This window comes from Anabrus simplex, chromosome 11, assembly GCF_040414725.1.
Source record: "Anabrus simplex isolate iqAnaSimp1 chromosome 11, ASM4041472v1, whole genome shotgun sequence".
Classification (NCBI taxonomy): Eukaryota; Metazoa; Arthropoda; class Insecta; order Orthoptera; family Tettigoniidae; genus Anabrus; species Anabrus simplex.
In genome coordinates, this window is record NC_090275.1 from 3,980,542 (window position 1) to 4,003,838 (window position 23,297).

The 23,297-nt window shown below is 39.9% G+C and overlaps 1 protein-coding gene across 3 annotated transcripts in view; it reads left to right on the forward strand.

Annotated features, from left to right (window-relative positions):
- Positions 1 to 11,085: 11,085 nt before the first annotated feature.
- LOC136883578 (beta-1,4-glucuronyltransferase 1) overlaps positions 11,086 to 23,297 on the forward strand; it is a 34,427-nt gene continuing 22,215 nt past the window's right edge. For 2 of the 3 annotated variants that reach the window (XM_067155972.2, XM_067155973.2), the window contains exons 1-5: positions 11,086 to 11,200; positions 11,393 to 11,569; positions 16,684 to 16,893; positions 18,224 to 18,565; positions 21,925 to 22,116. In XM_067155972.2, the coding sequence (XP_067012073.2) occupies positions 11,417 to 11,569; positions 16,684 to 16,893; positions 18,224 to 18,565; positions 21,925 to 22,116 (897 nt within the window). In that variant the 5' untranslated portion in view covers positions 11,086 to 11,200; positions 11,393 to 11,416. The remainder of the gene's footprint in view (positions 11,201 to 11,392; positions 11,570 to 16,683; positions 16,894 to 18,223; positions 18,566 to 21,924; positions 22,117 to 23,297) is intronic. The other variant, XM_067155974.2, reaches the window with a different exon arrangement.

A 23,297-nucleotide genomic window follows, 5' to 3' on the forward strand; every position in this document is an offset into this window, starting at 1 on the left:
CACGTCCCTGCATTGGTTAGCTTTTGCTTTGAATTCGGCGGTTCATGAATCTCACAAGTTTACTCCAGCTTCTTTGATGTTCAAGTTTGTTCCCAACTCGCCGCTCTCTAACCTCTGGTCTTTGAATGACATTCTACCCGAGACAATAGATCCGGATAACATTAAAGATCTTTGGAAGAAGGCTAAAGCCAATCTTAAAGTGTCTCATGAAAATGTTAGGGAAAGGTATGATCGTGGACGGAGACCCACCACTTTGAAGGTAGGTGACCAGGTTATGGTCAAAAATTTTGTTCCCGCGGGCAAGCTTGCCCCCAGATTTCATGGGCCTTGTATCATTCTCGATTTTCTTACGCCGGTTACCTTATTGCTAAGTAATCCAGCCACCGAGAGGATATTTAGAGTTCACCTGTCCCAGGTGAAACCGGTGTAATTTCTGTGTTAACTTGCTCCATGTTATTTTGAAAGGATATGAAGGTTATATTTTTTTTTGAGTTTCACTTTTAAGGCTTTCTGCCCCTTCTGTAATATTTTGGTTTTAGATGTAAGCCTTGTGGAAAACCTGCCCCGACCCGTTAAACTGCCATCCTGTTCTTGCCACGGCCATTACCACGCTCCCGTCTCCTGCTCCACCTTACACTGTGGCTTCATAATAGTAAATGCCATGGATATCTACACGCCGCTGGCCCCTCAACCTCTCCACAAGCCTGTACCCTCAAAGAAAATGATTGTCCAACACAATTCTGCCGCCTAGCTTTAATGTTTCAGCGCCCCCGCAGCCGCGCAGCGCCGTGCAGCGACTGGGGAGGGGGATGGGCCCCCTCCTCTCCAGCGAGGACGACATGTGCACGGCGAGCCGGAGCTCACCTCCCGGCCAAGGCTGATGTGCGGCGCACGACCTGCTACATGCCCGCAGCCTGTATCTGTTCACCGCGGGCGCGGCGTACTTCAACACCTCTGCTCCCCTCATAGTGCGGGCGAGCGGTATCTCAGGGTACTTAAGGGGTCCGAGCGGCCTCCGTTGGACGCAAGCTGCAACGGCCGGTCTGGCCATCCGACTCAATCTACATCAACTACATGGACAGTTACTATAAGAGATAACTACATTTGGGAATTCAACAACAATATTTGGTGGACATTGCAAAACTTTTCTTCACTTTTAAGCATTAAAGATTTATCTTCAGAAATTCAACTACTACAACAGAAAAACTTTACTGCACCTGCAACAACAAAATTTTGAAATTGCAACCAACCAAATTACTAAAATCTTATAAATGCTTCCGCAATTAATCTTAATATCAACATCAAAACTTGGACCTTATTTTGGAAACAAAGCTTATGTTCTTCTGTGTTACCCCTTGGAGGAACTTTTGGGGGGGGAGGTCTGTACCGGGCGGTACACCTCTACACCGTTTATTTAAAAGTTGCGCCAGTTGAAACTCCTCTTCTGGAGGAAGGTTGAACTTTATCTATTCTATTAATTCTCTACTTTCTCAGAAGATGTCACCACGTGGAAAATTTTGAGTTTTTGAACTGTGTCACTTTTGATGTGTTTTTGTTTCGCTTGAAGTAAGAAGTGTGAACTTTCTCTTCTAGAGGACACTACTGAAGATCAACAATAGTGCGACCTAGTGCGGAGTCAAAGAACTATTTTGTTGGAGAAATTTTTATTTCAAGAGTTTGTTCTTTGTTAAATTTCCTCCTGTCATTGTTTAAGTTGGCTGTATACCCCTCTTTTTCCCCTTATTTTGGATCTAGCCAATCCCGAATTTCTTTAATTAATTTTCCACCAATAATGTGTTTCTTCTTCCTCTATGTAGGGGTTTCTTTTCCCTAGCCAATAAAGATTTTGTGGGAGGGTGTTTTCTTTCCCCTAACGCCTAGAATCTTCCGCGAGAGGATATAAACTGCTGATTTTGGGGTCTCCGGGCCACTTCTGTTCCATCTTTCTGTGTATTAAGTACATAGCAGGAGGCGGGAAGCGCCTCTTTCTTCTTCAGCCGTTCAACACCAGGTAATGGCCTATTAATAACTTCTTTTCTTCCTAGGTCGGCAGTTTAACACTCGCGGCGGGTTCGAAGCATTTCCATCATGTAACCTTTTCCTAAAATGTAATTACTCTTTTCATCTTTTTCTTGTAAAGCTACATATTGGGATAGAGAGTGCTAACCCTCTCGAGCTCCCACTCACAGTTGTTTTGAGGTGAACTTATTTTTTCAAACTATTCTTCGTTTATGTAATGTAAAGTGTTCTTCTCTAAGTCACCTCTGTAGTATGGGATTAGCCCTTGCGTTAGCGGCCCAGAGCCAGATTAGGTTTTAAAAAAAAAACATAGTGTATTAGGAGTGCAAGATCGCCTCCTCTCAAATTGTTATTTTAGAGGTCATATAATCAACCTTCTTTTCATGTAATAGACCTCTGTAGGTTGGGTATTTTACCCCTGTGAATACGTCCTTAGAGGACAGCTTGAAGGTAGAGTTTGGTGTGGCCTTTGAGAGGCTTAAATTTTAAGAGCGGATCGCTCTTTTGAAAATGGAGTGTCATATGCCTCGTGGAGGCTTTTCTGTGTAATTCGGAGCCAGGGGCTCCTAGGGATGAATGGGGTTTTCTGCCCCTCTGTTAAAACTTGTGTTTGTGGTAAAACTGAGCTGATCGCAGAAGTCAGGGCATGAAGCCCAAAACCTGTAAATATTGTATCTCCCCTTGTTTTGCTACATTGTACCTGCCATGTCTGTTATTGCTTTGTTTTTGAAAAGAAAATATAACCTAGTTAAATTTTAAATTACTTTTACATTAACTTTGATTCCGTAGTTTGAAACCCATTCACGCCTGCACCTTCTTACGCCTCTACCTACCGCTAAAACACGGTAACAATAATAATAATAATAATAATAATAATAATAATAATAATAATAATAATAATAATAATAATGTTTTTCTCACAATTTATAACTCAGAACAAATAAAAACAACATTAATTTGGAAGCAGATGAATACTTCGACAATTGTCTACGAGATAAATAATTCATTCGAGAAATATTGTTTTACTCGCCTAATGGCGCAATAGGAAGTCCATACGGCGATCCTTTTTAATGCAAAACTTGTCGATCATCTTTTGGTTGAAGTTCATTATTTCCTAGATAAGCTTTTTCTCTATTGATGGCATCGCTAATGCATTCAACCATTCCTGACACATAGTATTTCGAAGAAACGTTTTAATCCTTTTAAGACTCGAAAAGCATCTTTCCGGTTCTGAAGTAGTCATTGGAATAGTAATCAAAATCCTGAGCAATTCTGTTATTTGGGCGAAGGTATCTTGCAGGATCAGTTGAAGCAAGGGAACTGCACCGTCAGTTTCTCTTAAACCAGTTCTTTCCTACAGAACGCTAAGCACGGTCATTAGTCTATTCTTGGCTGGGAGTATGTATACGTCACACACGGCGTTAACTCCTTTTACAGGGAACTGTTTTGAATATTCGCTAAAATTAATCGAATCGAATTCAATTTGCCACCTCTAAGTAACACACAGACTCAAATCTACGACCTAACTCGTCAGTGATTCGATCAAAAACAACCTTAGCATTAGCCACCCGGTAGGATTCCGTTCTGCGTCTTTTACTTTGTAGAATTTCTTAAGAAACTTCATGTGCTATTTTATAGACAGAATCCCTGACTGAAGCAACAGCCTTCGTAAAAATGCCAACAGCATTCCCTATTTTGATTGCATCTGTCGACCTTGCTTGTAGCTGGGAATACAAAATATCCATATGAGGCATTATTCTGTGAAAGAAACACAGGCAAAATAAAAACTCTTCACCCTCCAAATTGTGTCTAAGTCCACGTGCTTCTTGAACTGTTCTTACAGATTTCGACTTTTCCAGGTCCACCAACAAAGCATCTTTGTTTTCATACACGACATTGACGGTTCTAGTCTTGAAGTTCTATCTTGTTGATGAACAAGCTGGAATTCGTTGTACTACCACTTTTTCCAAAGCTGCCAAACATTGAGGAAATCTGGAAAAGAATGCGGGAAATGCAGACAGGCTGCAGAAAAAAAAAACGCGCGCAGCTCGATTTTGAGAGGCAGCGTGTTCAAATACGAGGTTGAGCTGGTGGGCGTAGCAGTGAATGTAATTGGCTAGTTTTGATTTTCCTTTGAACTTCACCTCTTTCACCACTCATCACAGATGCTCTATCGTAAGTTTGGGTGATAATTTTCTCTGGATTAACCCGAAGAATCGAATCGAATTAAATTTGCAACCTCTAAATAACAAACAGACTCAAATCTACGACCTAACTCTTCAGAGATATAGACCTGCCGCACTATGCACGCAGATATTGCATCTGCGGTTTGTCCGTCTGGATTTAAAAATCCCTAAAATCTTTCAAGTGGTTGGCCATTTAATACGTATCTGAACACGATTGCCAACTGTGGCTCATCAGAGACGTCAGTAGTTTCCAACCCTTCGGGGGACTGCATTTAAACATCTGATCTGCGGCGACCATCACCACGACTACACTACTACTACTACTACTACTACTACTACTACTACTACTACTACTACTACTACTACTCCTCTCATAGTAGCGGGAGAGGTGTATCTGAGGGTACTTGGGGGGTCCGAGGGACCTCGCCTGGGTATCGGCAGCTGCGGCCGGTCTTGCCGTCAAACTCAATCGGCATATCCTAGACTTCTACGATGGCAAAAAGACTTCAAATCGTGTTTTCCAAACTAATGTTCTAAAAATGGACTTTCAGAAAGATATTTCTCATCTAGGAAAATTCCTACTTTTCTCTCAATATTTCTTCTTTCAAGTTCGTCTGTGTCACCTTAGGAAGGACCTTTGGTGGGGAGGAGGGGAGGTCTGTACCGGGAGATACACCTCAACCACGCACATTTAAAAGAAGCGCCTCAAGGAACTCTATCTATCAAACTAATCTCGAAGCCACTAATGCATGAAATTTTGACATTGACCAGAAGATGTCACCACTGAATAATTGAGTAAAGTGTTATTTTGAAGTTTCCTAAACTGACTGGATTTATTTGTTTTGGTTTTCGTCAAGAAGTTTGAACTTTTTCCATAGATGTCCTTACAAAAAATTGAGGTAATGCACTCTGGTGCAAGGTAGAAGAATTAGTGATTTAAAGAAGTTTTGTGTTTATTGGTTTTCACAACTAAACAAACTTTGATTTATTTCAATATTTCAAGGTTTGCAACACTTCCTCCTCATTCCGCCAGCTGTTGAACCTGGCCAATCAGAAATTTTTCTGTACCTTTTGGATTATCCAATAAAAATGAGAGGGTGTGTCCGGATTTAGGCCAGAGCCTTCTCGGACCATCCCCTCGGGTATATAAGCTGCGGCTTTTCAAGCTACCTTGTCTTATTGATCGTCGACTTACTGAGTGTGAGTGATAAGACAAGAGGCGGGGCGCCTCATTTTCGGCAGGCAGAACAGCAGCCCAGGTAATTCCCACCAGTTTTATATCTCTGTAGCTGTCTCCGCAGTCTCACCCGAGGGGAAGGTTCTAATTTCTAACTCTGTAATTATCTATTTCGTAAAAATGTAAACTATTTCTTGCTAATGTAAAACTTCATAAAAGTCTTTAACTGTAAATCGGAGATAGAGAGTGCGTTACCCTATCGAATTACTCTTCAATTTATCTTGAGGTGACTACAATTTTGTAACTGTTTCTCTTCCTGTAAAGCATTTAAATAACCTTCTTTCTAGTCACCTCAGTAGCTTGGGATTAGCCTCTGTATCATCACTTGTTTTTCAAGGAACGCAACTGTATGCCTGCATACATTTAGAGTTTGGGCTAATAACGTTAATCTGTTCTTCTTTTTCACGAAGGCCCAGTAGTATGGGTACTAGATAGCCCTGTATTAAATGTGCCTAGAGAGGCCAGAGATTGTTAGGCTGTATGGATTTGGGAGCTCAGTCTCCTTGGTAAAATCTGGGATAGCATATTAGCTTTTGTGATGTTTGTGTAATAATGAGTGGCGCCTTTAATGGTGTGAGCAAGTGCTCTGGATAATTTGGGTTTTGGGGAGATTTCTCTGCTTGTCTATTTAACTAAAACACGACTTTGGCGACGTTGTCAATTTGTAATTTGAAGCTTGCAGCTCAGAACTTGTAAATTTGGGACTTGAAGCCCAAAGTTATTAAATTCCCTATTCTGGGGTTTTCAAATTTTATATCAAAATTATCATTGTACCTGATACACTGTTGTTAATTTTGATTTTCTGACAAGAAATATAACCTTTATTTCAAAGTTTTAAAAGAAGTTTTGATATTGTAGATAGACCCATTCAAGCCCACAGCTTCTTTCACTTCTCTCTGAGCCACGGAAACTCCGTAACATACAGCATATTATACCTTATACTGCGTAAATCACATCCTCTTTGAGTGCTTTATATAACAACAATTAACAAAGATGATAAAGGGAGAGTAATAATACTTTTTTCTTTGGTTACCTAATTGAAAGTTAGAAACTTCATTCTGTTCTGTACTGAACTGGGATTACTGTAAAATAAAAATGTTAAGGGTCCACCTTTTCAATACAATGAATATTTATTGATGTGAGTATATTTCACATGTCGTTTAAAGAAGATTGGTACTAGTTTCGACGCTCATTAGGCGTCACGATTAGCCATTGAATCAATTGAGCAAAACACAACTTATCAAACAACAATATTATTTGTGTAAGTGCTATCGTGTGTTTTATAATGTTGTTTGATAAGTTGTTTTTTGTTCACTTGATTCTTTGGTTATCTAAAGCAAATACAGTAGAGACAATACACGACACTTCCGGATGTGGCCTTGTTAAAATGGGAGACAATTCGCAAGTGGCACTCCTAGTGGCCTGACCTGGAAATTCGTGCTAAATTCAAATATCAATGGAAAAGCATATACGGAAATGGATAAATAAATTTCGTCTAGAAAGAAAGTCTTATTAAGATACCAACATCAAAGTTGGTAAAGCTATTCTGGATAAACGAATGAAGAATTATTTAACAGATTATTATTTAAAGGAAAGCCCAGAATAACGACCGAGAGGATGCGTCGTGCTGACCACACGGCCCCTCGTAATCTGCAGGCCTTCGGGCTGAGCAGTGGTCGCTGGGCAGGCCAAAGTCCTTTCAAGGGCGCAAGTGCCGTGGGGGGATTATTTAAAGACTGAAATTAGACATATAATCAAGATGTGAAATGGACTGCTGTTAAAGGTCCTGATCTTTCATTTATGCATAACTTTTTTAGCTTTAGCAGTCCTGGCTGAACTTTCACTGCTAGATGTGTCTTTTTTCTCATTTAAAGAACATTGTATCATCACATTAAGACACTTGTCAATAAAAATATCGACACATTCCTTACACATGTGATTTAATGAATTAACATTTAAGAGCTGGACAATTTTCCTCTTAACTTGAAGTCTACTGACAGAAAGAAAATCTATAAATTTTAGCCTCAAACACATTCAAAATTTCTCTACAAGCAATACTTGCCATTACATTAGGATAAAGCAAATTTGCATCATCATTTTGTTTCAACAAAATATGTAACGCACATTTCTTAAGTCACCCATATTTTCTTCAGTGCTTGACAATGCATTACGGTATTCCAAATGGGATAACTTTGAACACAAGCAACCACACACATATGTACATGCATTTTCCTCAATCAAATCAAAACCCACAGATCGCACCTACAACAACACAGCGATATTGAAGGCTAACTGCTGCACTATACAATAAAATAAGCTTATTATATTTTAAGCCAGTTAAAATATGGGTCGCGCAGGTCAGAAGTTTAGGAAGTACAATAAAAATCTCGTGTCACTTGAAGAATATATATGCAAACACAATATTTACTTACATTTTCTTGTCACGAGGGAAACGGAAGAAAGACCGCGAATCCTTCTGCACTTCATAGTTATTGCAGCCAAACACACCACATATATTTCAACTCATGTTGAGAGGAGATATAAAGGAATAACGCACGCTACTATTTATTTACTTATGTCAACTTACTGCAAACGCATAAATATCGCCAAAAACTTCACAAACAAATACACGTGTTCTTATGACAGGATCATTAACTCCATGTCCAGGTCACTCCGCTAGTCAGAGCTCTAATCGCTGTTCCTCGACAAGGTCTGTCTAGGGAGGTCTGGTCACGCTACCACAATCCTTTGCGGTGGCGGCCATATTGGGTCTTAAATATCGTTGTTATATGGGTGTGCCCGATGTAATGATGTGAGTTATTACTTGTATTTTGAAAGAAAATGGGATACCTTGCCGCACGAAATTGTCAAAATAAGACAACTGACGGAATTAGAGTATTTCGCTTCCCGAGAGGTAAGCAAAGGAGAGCTTAATGGGTACGGTGGGTACAAAACTGTAAGGTAAGCGTGACAAATAATGACAACGTACAGATAATTCCGTCTTGTGCGAGGTTAGTGAAGTTATGCATTCTTGTTATTCCTGAATAATAGTATGTTTATATGAACGATGTTTTATATTTATAGGTCTTATTATGTATTTTCTTCTAGCATCATTTTGAAGAATCGCAATTTGAACTAAAGAGGTCAGATGGATGGAACAATTTTCACGTCCCTATCCACCCAAGTCTTTGACATATAATAGGAAACCTCCCAAAGAAAGAGAAATGTCTTTCAAAACAAGCAAGAGAAGTAACAGGAAATGTGTAATAGTAGTATTGATGTTTATGAACATTTCCTTTTCATGTGTGCGGCTCCATGGCTAAATGGTTAGCGTGCTGGCCTTTGGTCACAGGGGTCTGGGTTCGATTCCCGGCAGGGTCAGGAATTTGGAACATAATTGGTCAATTTCGGTGGCACGGGGTCTGGGTGTATGTCGTGTTCATCTCCATCACGCGCAGGTCGCCTACGGGAGTCAAATGAAAAGACCTGAACCTGGCGAGCCGAACTTGTCCTCAGACGCTCCCGGCATTAAAAGGCATACGCAATTTCATTCCATTCCTTTTCATGTAAACTACAGACTATATCTTTCTAACCCTATATGCAGTATAGAAATGTTTCACAGATATTTGAAATGCTTGTTCCTGTGCATTTACCAATTGCAGTCACGACAAACAATAGGCCTATCACTTCAAACCAGCAATTTGTGTCCAGCTTGCCATCATTACAACAATTTTATTGATAATACTAGTCTTATACTGTAGTGTAGTTATTATTTACAGCTAAATATCATTCATCTTAAATGCTCTCTAGAGTACATTATATGGCTGGACAAATACTTAAAGATCACAACACTCGTTTCACTCGCACTAACCAACTGCTGTAATTTAACGTACCGTAGCCTAACATAATATCCTAATGTAATCCCTAAAATAGCCTAACCTAACTCAACTTAATAGTGACTATGGAATCGTGTCTACCAATGACTTTACTTTTCTTTATTATTATTATTATTATTATTATTATTATTATTATTATTATTATTTGCATGAATGTTAGGACTCAGCTAAGAATCCCGTGGTCGCCAACCGACGCTCCCCTAGTTAGGAGCTCCTGACGCCCCTTTCAGTCGCCTCTTATGACAGGCAGGGGATACCGTGGGTGTTGTTCTATTGCCCCCACCACAAGGGGAAATCTATTTTGGGTTGTGACTTCAAGGCCCTTAGCTGAGTCTTGACATTGCTTTCACTTACTTGTGTCAGGCCCTCACCTATTCTAGCCCATCCGACCTCCCCTGGTCAACACTTGTTCTTTTCCGACCGCGACGGCATTAGCGCATTCGAGGCCTAGGAAGTTTTTCATTTCCACGCACTTTGTGTCCTTCACCTTTCTTTTGCTGATACCTACATTTTTGAAGTGTTGGACCCCTTCCATTTGTTTTCTTCTGATTAGTGTTTATAGAGGATGATTGTCCAGTTGAAATACTTCTTCTTAAAACAGTAATCACCACGACTAGCTGCATGGGTTATCAATAAACTAATTAAGAGCAACTAAAAACATCACTCTTGTTGCATATGTGCGGAGTATTTATGCCTTAGAACCCAAAGAAATACCACATGAATGGATAACAACAGTTACCATACATAATTTAATGCACCCAACTTAAGAGGCATTCAGTGTTTGTCAGCATACTGGGGTAACCTTTTAGAAATGCAGTATCGGTAATTACTTTCTTAATAAAGAAAACGCTGAAGGTAATTTATTACAACTGTCTTTCGGTACTATTACAGTACTTCAAGTTCAGTATTTCATGTACTGATAATCATAATATGACACAGGTACTGTAGAGATTTCTATGTATCTGTCAATAAGATTACGAATTTAATAGATGATATTAATAAGAAGCACAGTAAGACCAAGTTGTAAGGAAGTAAAAGAGTAGGACATGAGTTTGCTGTTGATTCTTGTTTCTCAAAAAAAATTCAGGCTCTGTTAATTATCTTCCTACTCAAATAGCTGTGAATGTATTCATATCATTTAAGTGTTATACAGTTATATATACATGAAAAGTAGATGCCCACTTAAATTCTTTATGAAAAACAGGTGGTATTTTGTTTTTATTTCAATGTACGGTACCGAAATCCTCTAAATTCGAATGCACTTGCCTTTGGTTATGCTCGCTCAAAGACCCAATATGGCGGCTCCATAAGTAGCATTCGTGACTTGACCTCCCTAGACAGACCTTGTTCCTCGATATCTGGCAGTGTCGCGTATTGTCTCTACTGTATTTGCCTAAACGTATTATACACACTTGTTATTCCTATTAGTCACCATATTATTTTAGAGGATGGTTGGCCAGTTGTACTTCATCTTAAAACAATGATCACCACCGTCAATCACCATATTATGCATTGTAAATGTCTTAAATTTGGGCAACGTTTACATTTAACGATGCTTTTTTGCAGACTTCGAAGGCTGTGAAAGCCTAAACATTTCTTAAGAAATATATGCAACTTCACTTCTTGGCTATCATTTTAAATATTATGTTTTGTGCGATCATTAACTCTGTTTGAAGTTTGTGGAGAAGTTGACTAATTAAGTGAACTCATACTGTGTGTTTCTGAGTATTATCGCTCCAGTCTTAACGAAAGAATTCACAAATGGTTATTGACAAATCGCTGTATACATCTTTATAATAAGAACTTTGGTCAAGATGGCTACGGTGATGTTGTTATTAATGTGTCAAATACATGCTCTTGAGGTAAACAATGAAGTTTAACGGATTTGCATCTATTAAGCTAATCTATTGAATCATATAGCAAACATGTAATGATTTCACTGAATCTGACGTTGGTGTTTGCCTTAAATAATTAATTCACTACCGGTACTAAAAATACTACAGGCCTCTAATGGAATACTTTGCAATGTCTATGACTGTGTTGCTGTGTTTCAGTTTTCAGCATGAGGTGACATCACAATGCAGCACTTCCTATGGGGGAAGGTAGTGCTGGTTTTAGTGGCTGTAGTGGCTGTATTGCAAGTGGTTCATCTTATACTCCTTAGTCGATTAGAAGCTAGACATCATCATCACGATGATCAGAGTGATCAGTTGGCTTCGGCAGGAAATGAGGTTTGTGTGTGTTGACAGCTGTGGACTTCATGCTGTACTTTATTGTTGTGTGAAGTTAAATTTTGGAATGCAGGTATAATAAGTATATCTTGAAATTTAATATGGAATCTGTTCAATCCCATGACAGTACTATTGCGCTAAAAATAACTACGGGTATATGTTCATAGAAACAGATCTTTCATGGTTATATTTGAGGTTAGGTGAATTTCCTTAAACTAGCTGGACTGGAGAGCGTGTGGTTATGATCACGATATTGTTAGTCATTGCATTAATCTTGCCTGTACCGGTATAGTAAGAATGTCGTGTCTGTCCACACAATCATATTCAGAGGGTGATAAATCTTGACTAACTAGTTTGCACAAGAGAGGTTAAGAATGTAGAATGGCACAGCTCACACAGCTGCCAACTTATAAACTTAGGACAGGAGAAACATCTTGCTATGAGGTATGTCTGGCTAGTGACATGACCATTGGAATGGATTGGTTAGGTCCAGCTAGTGACAAAACCATTGGGCTTGGGAGCAAGCAAAGGGGATCTGGGGGCATTAGCCCCCAGGTTAGAGTTAACAGGCTTCTTGTATCCCCTGTGACAGTATTGGCTATCGATAGTGACATAATGTGAGCTCTGTCACAGGCACTAGGAGCTGTCCTGCAGCCAATAACATCACAGGAAAGGGCTGCACATCACATATTGTCATAGTGTCGGATTACATTGTTCTATAATAGTAAGAATAGGCCTACTTGTAAGGTCAGGTTGCTAGGTCCCTGGCAAGCATAAAGGAAGGATCTTCCCTCTCATGTACTTTCAGGTATTGTTTTGCTTCATTCTTGCATGATTTTCACCATCCTTAAAATGTGAACTAGCTAGGAAAGTGTAACCTAGAGGATTGATAGTATACACAATGTGGAGATGATTGCCATCAATTTTGAATGTTCTGTCTATCTGTTTACACTGATTAAATGCAAAATCTACTAGTCTGTTTTTCATGAAACATGCCAGTATTAAAACAGAGACATCCAGAATTTCCCTACAGTCAGTTTTATCTTTATCTGTGCTAAAATTTAAGAAGATTCCCTTAGCTAAAAGGAATGTTAAATGTTATCACTCTTATCCTAGGAGAGGTAGAAGTTTTCATTGCGATCGCTGGGGACCCACCAAGCTATCCTAAGAAGTATTTTTACATTTCAAGACACTTAGTAGGCCTACAGATAATCACCTAGAAAGGTATCATTGCCAACAACAGTACAATTAAAAAGTTCAAACCTAACAGTGATAAATTAATACACACACCTAAATGAAGTCTAATTTGTTATGCCCTCCAATGCTGAAAATAAATCATTGGTGATAAGTTTCCTAACCTCTTATCCCTCACTTAGTAATAAATGAGCCTAATACACCTAAACAAAAGGTAACATCCTTCATTTTCCTGACGTCGATCTCAGTTATCTGTCATTGGCACTTATGGATTAAGCCCCTTTTTATGGCCAGGTGTCCTGCGAATGCTATGTTAAGAAAGCAATGGTGAAAAGTAATTTTCGCCTTGCAATCTGCATTTATGTGAGCTGTTGGTAAAAGTAAGGTCATCGCAGATAGTTCAGGTCACAATCTGAAGTGCTGCCATTCAGCGATACCACGCTTGGGTTCAATGTAAACCAGGGCCTCTCAGGGTGCATGCGCGTGGTGCATGCACTGTGCACGGTGCAAGAGACGACTTGGCTTGGTTGACCAGAGTGCAGACCCCCCACTCCTCGATTTGGAGCAATAGCGCTTACTGTCTCTTTCCTCACGCCTGTCTCGCTCGCTCCGCCTGTCTCCCTCTGCCCCACTTGCGCCGTAGCGCTCCAAATCCAAGCTGACTTGAGCCGAGCATGAGTAGCCCAGAGACGAAGCGTTGATCCGAGCCATGCCGAGCGGCAGCGATGCACAGTGCACGGAGCTCTTGCGCCTCTATCTGCACGCGTGAGATTTTGGGCGTTTGAGAGGCCCTGATGTAAACGGTCTGTACTTATAGACATAATAGGCCTACTGATTCTTGACGACACATCCTGTCAACAGACACGGTACGTCAAGAACATGATATGATATAGGGGTCACATAAACCCCGATATGTAATCCTCTTTACCAAAAAGAAGATCCATTTTAGTTTTGGACATTTTTCATATTAGATAGATTAGGACCAAAAACTTAACTGTATTAACTTATGTTACCCATCTTAAGGGTTCATTAATGTTTGTATATATTGTATATAATGTATATATTGTATATAGTGTATATATTGGTATGTTTATATTGGTTAAAAAGGTCCCAAACCTTGACCTAAAGGTTGTATACAGGCTGAAGATGCCCAAAATAATGGGTGAAACATGTACCTGACCTAAATAAGTCTACATAAAATCATGTAGATAATAACCACATTAAACGTGGAAAGTATTGAATAGGTGTTTTTTTTAATTAAATTATCCTTGATATCTATGCCTAACGTCATGTTCAATTCGGAACAATAATGAGAGTTATTACTTGTAAAATAGTAAAGCAACTAGCAAAAAAAAAAAAAGTTCTGGGTGATTTCCGACAAAAGAGTAGCATTACAAAAATGTTGCAAAGTTTGGGTTAGCAAGACTTGGGAGAAAGGAGACGAGCTGCTAGACTAAGTGGTATGTTCCGAGCTGTCAGTGGAGAGATGGCGTGGGAGGACATCAGTAGACGAATAAGTTTGGGTGGTGTCTTTAAAAGTAGGAAAGATCACAATATGAAGAGAAACTTGGAATTCAAGAGGACAAGTTGGGGCAAATATTTGTTTATAGAAAGGGGAATTAGGGATTGGAGTAACTTACCCAGAGAGATGTTCAATAAATATCCAATTTCTTTGCAATCATTTAAGAAAAGGCTAGGAAAACAACAGATAGGGAATCTGCCACATGGACGACTGCCCTAAATGCAGATCAGTATTGATTGATTGGTCAGCTGGAAGAGGCCAGAGCTCCACCTCCACTCTACTACTATAAAGTGCCAGGCCGTTTTTAGTGGAAATACAGGTATTTTGAAATTTGTGTATATCTACCGGTCTATGACAAGTTCCGGCAAGAAATTTTCTTCATCATATTGATTACATAGAATAAACAGCTGATTCAGAATGATGTAGAGAATCAAAAACATTTTATTGTTGATATTATACAGTAGTTGTCGATAACATTTATTTTTAGGAAGAGAAAAATACTTTCACATATTCAATATCCACTTTGAAAATGTCATTTACGATACAAAAGAATATACGTAATGATGTATAATGTATTTCTGGATGCAATTCTGTAAAATAATTACTTTGAATGAGAAAAATAAAAACATAAAAAATAAAAGTTCAAACATATGTCACTAGTAAATAGAAGACAATTTTACTCACCAATAAAATTGGCGTATATGTCTCAATGTATGGCAAATACTGACAAGAAATTTTCTACATGTGGACTACATCGTATAAAAATAATTCTGAATTATTAAAAAATATAAAATAATAGTTGATATTATAGTTTTTTTGTTTTCAGGGAAATCCTTTTCTCGTTTTGGGTTCCAGAATCTATTTGAAAAAAGAACATTTTACAATACAGCAGAATATATGTAATTAAAAAATCGATGACTCTAAAGCCCTGATGGGCTTTGGCCTACCAAACGACCGCTGCTTACTTCGAAGACCTGCAGTTTACGAGGTGACGCAAGGTTAGAGAGATGAATCCTCTCCGTCATTATTCTTGGTTTTATAGACTGGGGTTGCCCTCCTACCCTGAGATATCTCGTCAGTTGTAATCACTTAGGGTCACTTAGATTGAGTGGACCTTGAACCAACCCTCAGGCTGAGGTAAAAATCCATGGCCTGGGCAAGAATGGAACCCATGACCTCCGGGTGAGAGGCAAGCACGCTACACTTGGCCCGTGGGGACTGGCATTTACGTAATTATGGAGGACTATCTGCGACTGTAAGGTTTAGGAGAGAGAATGTGAAAAATAAAAGTATGATATAAGCAGAGAATCATTCAGAGGGGCATGTTTAGGTCCAGGAAGTTCCTTGAAGGAGATAGGAGGTTGAGGAATGTTGTTGGGTTCATTGGGAGAAATATCCGCAAAATGATTTCCAGAGACATTATCATCATCATCGTTATCCGTAGTTTCATCTACCACCATATTCAGAGTAGCTTTAGTGTCGTCAGAAACAAATAAATGCCTCTTCTTTAGCTGCGGTGATCCTGAGGGCATGTCCAGTATAATTTCGCCACTATTCTCTGAACGAAATTCACTCTCACTATCAGATAAATAATCTGCATTAACTTCGCATTATTCCAAATACTCCTTTAATTTATCGTCATCAATACCTGTTGAAAAAATATAACGTAAACCACTTGCCACTTTGCTGTGACAAATCCACTCACTGAAAGGAGCAATCACTTACTGACCGGTTAGCGCTATTTCTAAACACAGGAAACGACTCTTGTGAAAGCTAGAACACCCTCTTAGAACTCCACAGCAAGGTCAGGCACACAATAACTTGTAGCCCCTTTAATATAAGTTGTCTCAAAAATATGCAAGTCACTATAGATTGCCACAAAATTATGTGTATCACAGAATTTTAACCCGGCTGATGTAATCGGCTTTGGCAACTTCGGACTGGATTTATAAAGGCCGACCTGATCAGCTTTGGCAGTTTAAAGGGCGGGTGCTCTCACTACTGCCTGGCTCCAGGAGGGTTAAGACTGGCGTTCTGAAAAGTAATATTGTAATGTGTAGTTGTAATATTTTCTCAAGTAACTGTAATATTCAGCCAGATCACTGTCCGTATGCCCCTCCTCTAAGCATAGTGTGTGACAGCCTATTTACTGCACTGTCAGTCATTGTCCTTCAGATTTCATCCCAACAGAGGTCGGGGATATTTGAGGGAGCTCAAATGCCACAGCTCCTCACCTGCTGAGGACTTTATTTCGTATACGGCTGCTTTCTTAATTAGTCTACGTCTGGTGTAGATGTCTTGTATTGCGTGCAACATAGGGCCTTGTCACATGAAAACTAACTTCTTTAATTGTAGCTATGAGGGTGTGATTACTGAAAATGAGGGAGTGTCATTGCAGGTAGAAGCAGCATTCGCTGTTCTGGTGCGTTCCCTTCACCAAGGTCGCGTGCTGGACTCTAGCGGCGAGTACCAGCTGGTCCCTAACCTGGCGCCAGCAACTCGGCTACCTCAGCTTCGAGTATCGAGTTCGCTTCCAGACATTGCTCTAGTCACCCAGTGTTCTTTCAACCACCTCCACAGAGTTGTCACCTTGATACAGCGATGGCAGGTCAGTAGAATTGACATACATGTACTTGCTAATTCAGTGAACTGTTTCTCCCCATTCAGACTTTTGTTTGGAGTTGTGCCTGCTTAAGAAAATGACTAGTGGTAGCACCATCTAGCAGAGGAAGGGAGAGTTAACAACAGTTAGTGTAATGTCTTTGTTGACATTGCAGGCCTCCGTTCGCATCTCCGTGCAAGACCCCCTTTTCTTGTATTATATTTCTTTGTTTTCCTTCTAATTTCGGTGGTTGTCTTAATCATCTTTATGATCACGCAGTTTTGTACATTGTAAAATGATTCGCGATGAATATGACCATCATCGCCAGTTAACTCCTTAGCGTGATGACCGAACAATGTTCCCGCGTCACGGAGCAAGTGGCCACGTGCTTTGGGGCTCGTAGCTGTCGGCTTGAGTGGGTTCAAATCCACTGTCCGTGATTAAGGCCACGGCCGATACCTACCGATCCTAGCTCTTTCCTATCTTTCCCTTGCCGAATATCTTTGATGTGTTAGTGCGACATTAAGCAAATAGTGAAACGTTCCACTAAAATGAAATGGTGTCTATAAGATTTGAAAAAAGATGGCTACAAGAGAATGTGTTAAAAACTTTATCTAATGGAGAAGTGGTCAGGACTGAAGAAAACTCAGGGTGGAATTAAAAGAGCTGCTCACAATGTAGTTGGAGAAAGGAAACCATGGATCACTCAGCAAATACTAGATCTCTGAAAAGAGAGAAATAAACAGAAAAAAGAAGATAACACTGAAGGCTATTAAATTGAAAGAGGATATATGATGGTTCAACCTTTCAATAAGTTTTACATTCCTACTTAATTATCATTGGTACCGGTTTCGACCATTATTCTTGGTCATCATCAGCCGATCACAAATAAGTATAAAAGACAATGAGTGCACAGGTAAATGAAATGTGAAGTTTAAATAATGCCATCTGTTGCTGTTTGTGAAGTACTACAACACTTTAGGGAGCACTGTGTGTTGAAATTTCAATGTTATGAAGAAGTCTAGGATCAAATTATTTTTCAGTTGCAGTTCATGAGGCACTGTATAATTTTAGGGATCAGCACAGCGTGTTGATAGTTCTGAAAATCATGAAGAAGTTGTAGATCAAATACGTAAATGTAGTACGGAACAAGTTCTTGAAGAGTAGCAAGACATATGTGCCGATTGGCACGGTGCTTCCAAAAGTTAGTGGAAATCCGATGAAAAAATTTGAAAATTTCAAGTATCGAGCCTTTAAATGCTGATATGAGTGAAATAGTGCAATGTAGTTGTCATATGTTTTAATAACTTCAGTATGGCTTTGTCGTATTTCCCAGGGTCCCATATCCGTTGCCGTGTTCGCCGAGGACCACGACCTGTCGGAAGCCCTGTGGACCATCGTCGGCCTCCGGCTCTGTTACTCTGCCATCAGACACAACGTGTCCTTCCAGCTGGTGTCTCCACTTCCAGCTGGAGGAAGACCGCCTTTGTCTGTCCCTCAAGATCCTGCTCATCCCTGTCAACTCCCTACTCCTTCTCGTAGCGAACAACAGCGCAACTATGCAGGTTCTAGAAGATTCCCCAACAACCTCCTTCGGAATGTGGCACGTCGGGGAGCCGCCACAGAGTTTGTCCTGGTCGTCGACATCGATATGTTACCCAGCGTGAACCTCAGACAGGTAACTTGCACTTTTCTTATTTAAACTGTAACACTGTGTTGTATCTATACCAACATTGCAGTCAGATGTGTCGGTGTGATGTGCTTTGAACCTAGACAAGTACTTCGCCCTAGGCTTTCTGCACTTGTCTCATTTTGATGGCTCCAAGTAACTTTTCACCTATACAAACATCATAAATACAGTTACAATTTTAATTGTGCTATCATTCTCTCAGGGGATGATGTTAAAATCTATTATTGTTGCTAAGTTGACTAGCTCGATGAAGTTGTTTTCAACGTCCTGATTTAAAGTATACCACACTGCCAAAGCTGTGTCAAAAATAACTGTGCAGCCATTTTCACAGTCCATATTTAGAATCCTTATTCATGTAACACAACAATCGACAAAATAAGGAAAATATTATAAGACTCTGTGAATAGACCTATACCGAGAGTTCCTTATTGTTCACTGCAGCAGCTGCCGACAGGAGCCCTCCACGTGACTTCAGCATGAGGGGATGTTACACGGGAAGAAAAGTGCGGGAGCTGGGAATGAGCCCCCTGGTTCTAACATTCCACGCTCCGACTTGCAGAATGTCAGAATCCATCTTCCTGATGATCATCCCCTCTCATGTAGTCCCCGCCATCATCAGTACATCATTCATGGAGAGAGAGCTCCCTGTCCTCAGGAATTAGTTATGACTGTAGTTTCCTGTTGCTTTCAGCCGTGTAGCAGTATCGGCACAGCTAAGCAAGATTATTACAAGACCATATCAGTCAGTCATGTAGACTGCCATCCTTGCAACTTCTGAAAGGCTGCTACCCCACCTTTCGATGAATCATTCATTAGTCTGGTCTCTCTACAGATACCCATCTGATCTGGTTGCAGCTGCAGCTCGGCTAAGCCTCCTCACCGCGGCAAGGTCACGTGGTTCACAGGGGAGGATATTTTATTTAGACAAGTAAAAGCTGCCACCACCACAAGATTTAACATTGCCAATTCTAGTGAGTGATACTTCTCCACATTATTCTTTCAATGAAAGGAAGGTGTTCTAGTTCTATATTGCTATATTACCTGCCAACCTGGACAGCAGAGAGAGATTCTACTGTGCAGTAGTATCTCTGTTTTGCCTACAAGGAAAAGCCTCTGGATTTGTAAGTACCATGGCACAGTTTAAAGTCTATTTCCATCTTTTTTGCTCTTTCTCCCAGTGCTTTGTTTCATTACCATTGAGAGTATCACTCTCACCCAGGTATTTAAAAATGGATGTCTAAATGTGAATTGTAGGCAGCCTACCCAAAAAAAAAAAAACTACTATCTCATACAAATCTGCCTCTGACAACGGGTTAGACTTAACATGGAATGATGTGGAATATGCCTGGAAATACATCAAAACCGGAAAATCAGCTGGTGCTGTTGAAATTAATAGAGAAATGATCAAGGCTATGGGCGTTTTTAGAAAACATTGGATCTACAGACTCTTTTGTGAGATTGGAAAGAAGGGGACGTACCAGGTGATTGGAAAACAGGCCTCATAATTCCAATTTTCAAGAAAGGAGATAGAAATATTTCAACTATAGAGGCATCATTTTAACATCTCAAGTTGGTAAACTTTATGAAAGAATTATAGAGCGCAAAATTAGACCCCTTATTGAAGAGAACAGTATGGATTCAGGAAGGGGAGGTCAACAACTGATTTAATCTTTACAGTCCGTCAGTTAATGGAAGAATACTATGAACACAACAGAGATTTGTGGTTAGCCTTTCTGGATATCAAAAAAGCTTTGATGCAGTGAACAGAGAGAAGGTGTGGGAAACACTGAAGAAAATTGTAATACAGGACGACACGATACACAAGATCAAGAATTTGTATGAAGATACCTGCAGTAAAGTCAAAACACCTGTAGGAATGACTGAAACCTTTGATATAAAATCTGGGTTAAGACAGGGTGGTGGTTTGTCTCCTCTTCTCTTCATCACTGTGATGAGCAAGATTCAGAGAAAAGTACACCAAACCATTGGAGGTAAGAAAATGAAAGTTATCTTGTTTGCTGACAATATATGCTTGTGGGGAGACTCTAAAGAAGACCTTCAAGAGCAAATAAACTCCTGGACAGAAGCTGCTAAAGAATATGGACTCATCTTCAGCCAAGAGAAAAGTGAGGTTATGGTAATGAAAAGATACGGACAACCAGTGGGACACATTGAAATGGAGGGGAAACAGCTACAGATGGACCATCAATTCAAATATCTTTGAAGTGTTATCTCTGATACTGGTTTTATAGACAAGGAAATTTCCAACAGAATTCAGATAGGTAGCAACTTCTACAAAATAGTTAAAAATATAATAAAAATCTTCCGGGCTGTTATGCCGTGGTCCACTTTAACATCTCAAGTTGGTAAACTGGCGACAGCGGGATACAGGAGAGCGTATCTACACGACGCCACAGAAGATGACTACCGCAGCAGTAGTCGAAACGTCTGGGAGAAGCGAGAGAAGTGGACCACGGCATAACAGCCCGGAAGATTTTTATTATATTGACACCGGCCGTGAAAGCCTTCATACTTTAATAAAATAGTTAAAGATAATATGGAACAAGAAAATACCAACAAAATGTAAAGGAATCATATATGAAACCTATTAAGTACCAATCCTGACCTATGGTTGCAGAACATCGACCCTGAGAAATAAAGATGTCAGTAGAATCCAGGCAGCAGAAATGAGATTTGTCCGTAGCATTCAATAAAACATGGAGGGACAGAGTCCGTAATGAGGAAATCCGCAAGTAGGCTGAAGTTGTAAGACTGCTGGACAGAATAACTTCGCAGAGACTGAGATGGTATGGACATATGCAATGCATGGGAGATAACAGATTACCGAAACAAATGTATGATCTAAATCTTGAAGACAAAAGACCAAGAGGGCTACAAGGACATAGTGAAGATTGATATTGAACAGTGAGGACATACTTTGGAAAGCATCGAAGAAGGAGAGAAGTTCAGAGACCGGAATTGGTGGAGAAGCCTCGTTCGCCAGCCCATTGCTTTAGATGGAACGACATGGGATATGTATGTATGTGTGTGTGTGTGTGTATGTATGTATGTATGTATGTATGTATGTATGTATGTATGTATGTATGTATGTATGTATGTATGTATGTCCTCCAAACATTCCATATGCAGTTTCAGTCTTCTAATTAAGGTATACATACAGTACCTTTTTTTTAAAGGAGATTGTTATATTATCATTATCATCATCACAAACGAATGTCCAGATTTATCTGTAAAGTCTATAGAGAAAAGTGGGTGCTACCAGAGCATTTATTGAGAAGTGAACGTGCATTCGATGTCCTGTACAATAAGAATGTTCTTCTTTACAGGATTTCTATGACTTTGCAGTGAAGAATCGTCTATTTACCGAGTCTCATCGAGAGGACAAGACTGTGTATGTGGTGCCAGCGTTTGAGGTGAGAGAGACCGTTCCAGTTCCACGGCACAAAGCAGAACTGTTACAGCTGGCTGACCAGGGTCATCTTCGACCGTTCTACATTGAACTGTGTTGGAAATGTCAGGTATATGAATCCTTGTCTTCTTGAAATATGTAATTAGAGACATTTTTAATATCCAAAATAGATCTTCCTCTACTCGTTTCATCCTCTCGCCCTTAGGGATTCCGAAGTGGGCGTTCAGGTCCAGGAAAGCACCCGGCTTTAACATTAGATAACTGCTCTGTCTGTCCCCCTACTCCCCTCACCTGACACAGCATCTGCTTGCCAGTAGTGACTATTATTATTATTATATCCTCCACTGTTGAAGACTGCAGCTGAAAACTTTTAAAGCCACTTAAAAAAATTAATGCGTACTCTATCTACGCAGTCTTACATGGTAAGACGCTGCTGTCTATCTGTTTCGTTAAGATTCTTATACTGAAATCTTCTCTTTCCCTCCCACATTTGGTTTGGTTAAACATTAAAACTTTACTTTTTTTATAATCGATCTACACTGTTTTCTGTACTTAGCATTGTAAATTCCAAGGCTGTGACTATTTTGAAAATCCAGCAAGTAGTAGCTGTGACTGGCAGCCAAGTCACTCGCTACATATTGATTGTGAGGACATGCCGACTTCCTTCAGCCTCTTCTGTTCTAATGTGAGCATAAACAGATCTGTAGCAGTGTTTGAAAGAAATAAGTGAAGATGATATAAGAATGCAAATGTACTTGGATCGGAGTAACTATAACTAGCTGAAACCCGTCAAGACATGATGGTCAATGGGGTAAATATTTATTGAAGGATTTCCTTATATCATACTTTCCTTGTACTTTATTTATTTACGTCACACTGACAGATATAAGTCTTACAGCAACAATGGGACAGGAAAGGGCTAGGAGTGGGAAGGAAGTGACCATGGCCTTAATTAAGGTACAGCCCCAGGATTTGTCTCGTATGAAAATGGGAAACCACGGAAAACCATCTTCCCGGCTGTGGATCCACTATCTCCCGAATGCACGCTGATAGCTACGTAACCCAAACCATGCAGCCTCTTGCTTGGTGCCTTCCTTGTACCTTTCGGCACTATCGCTCTCTTGATATTGCAACATTTAACTGGCTGAGACCTTCATGTCCCTCGAGCTTTACAGATGGTGTTACAAAATGCCAAGCGAATTGCAAATTGATGCCTCTTGAAAGGAAATGCAAGTGTTTTATGGGATACTAGCAGTTCCTCGCGGCTTCGTTCGCGTCAGTTTCATACTA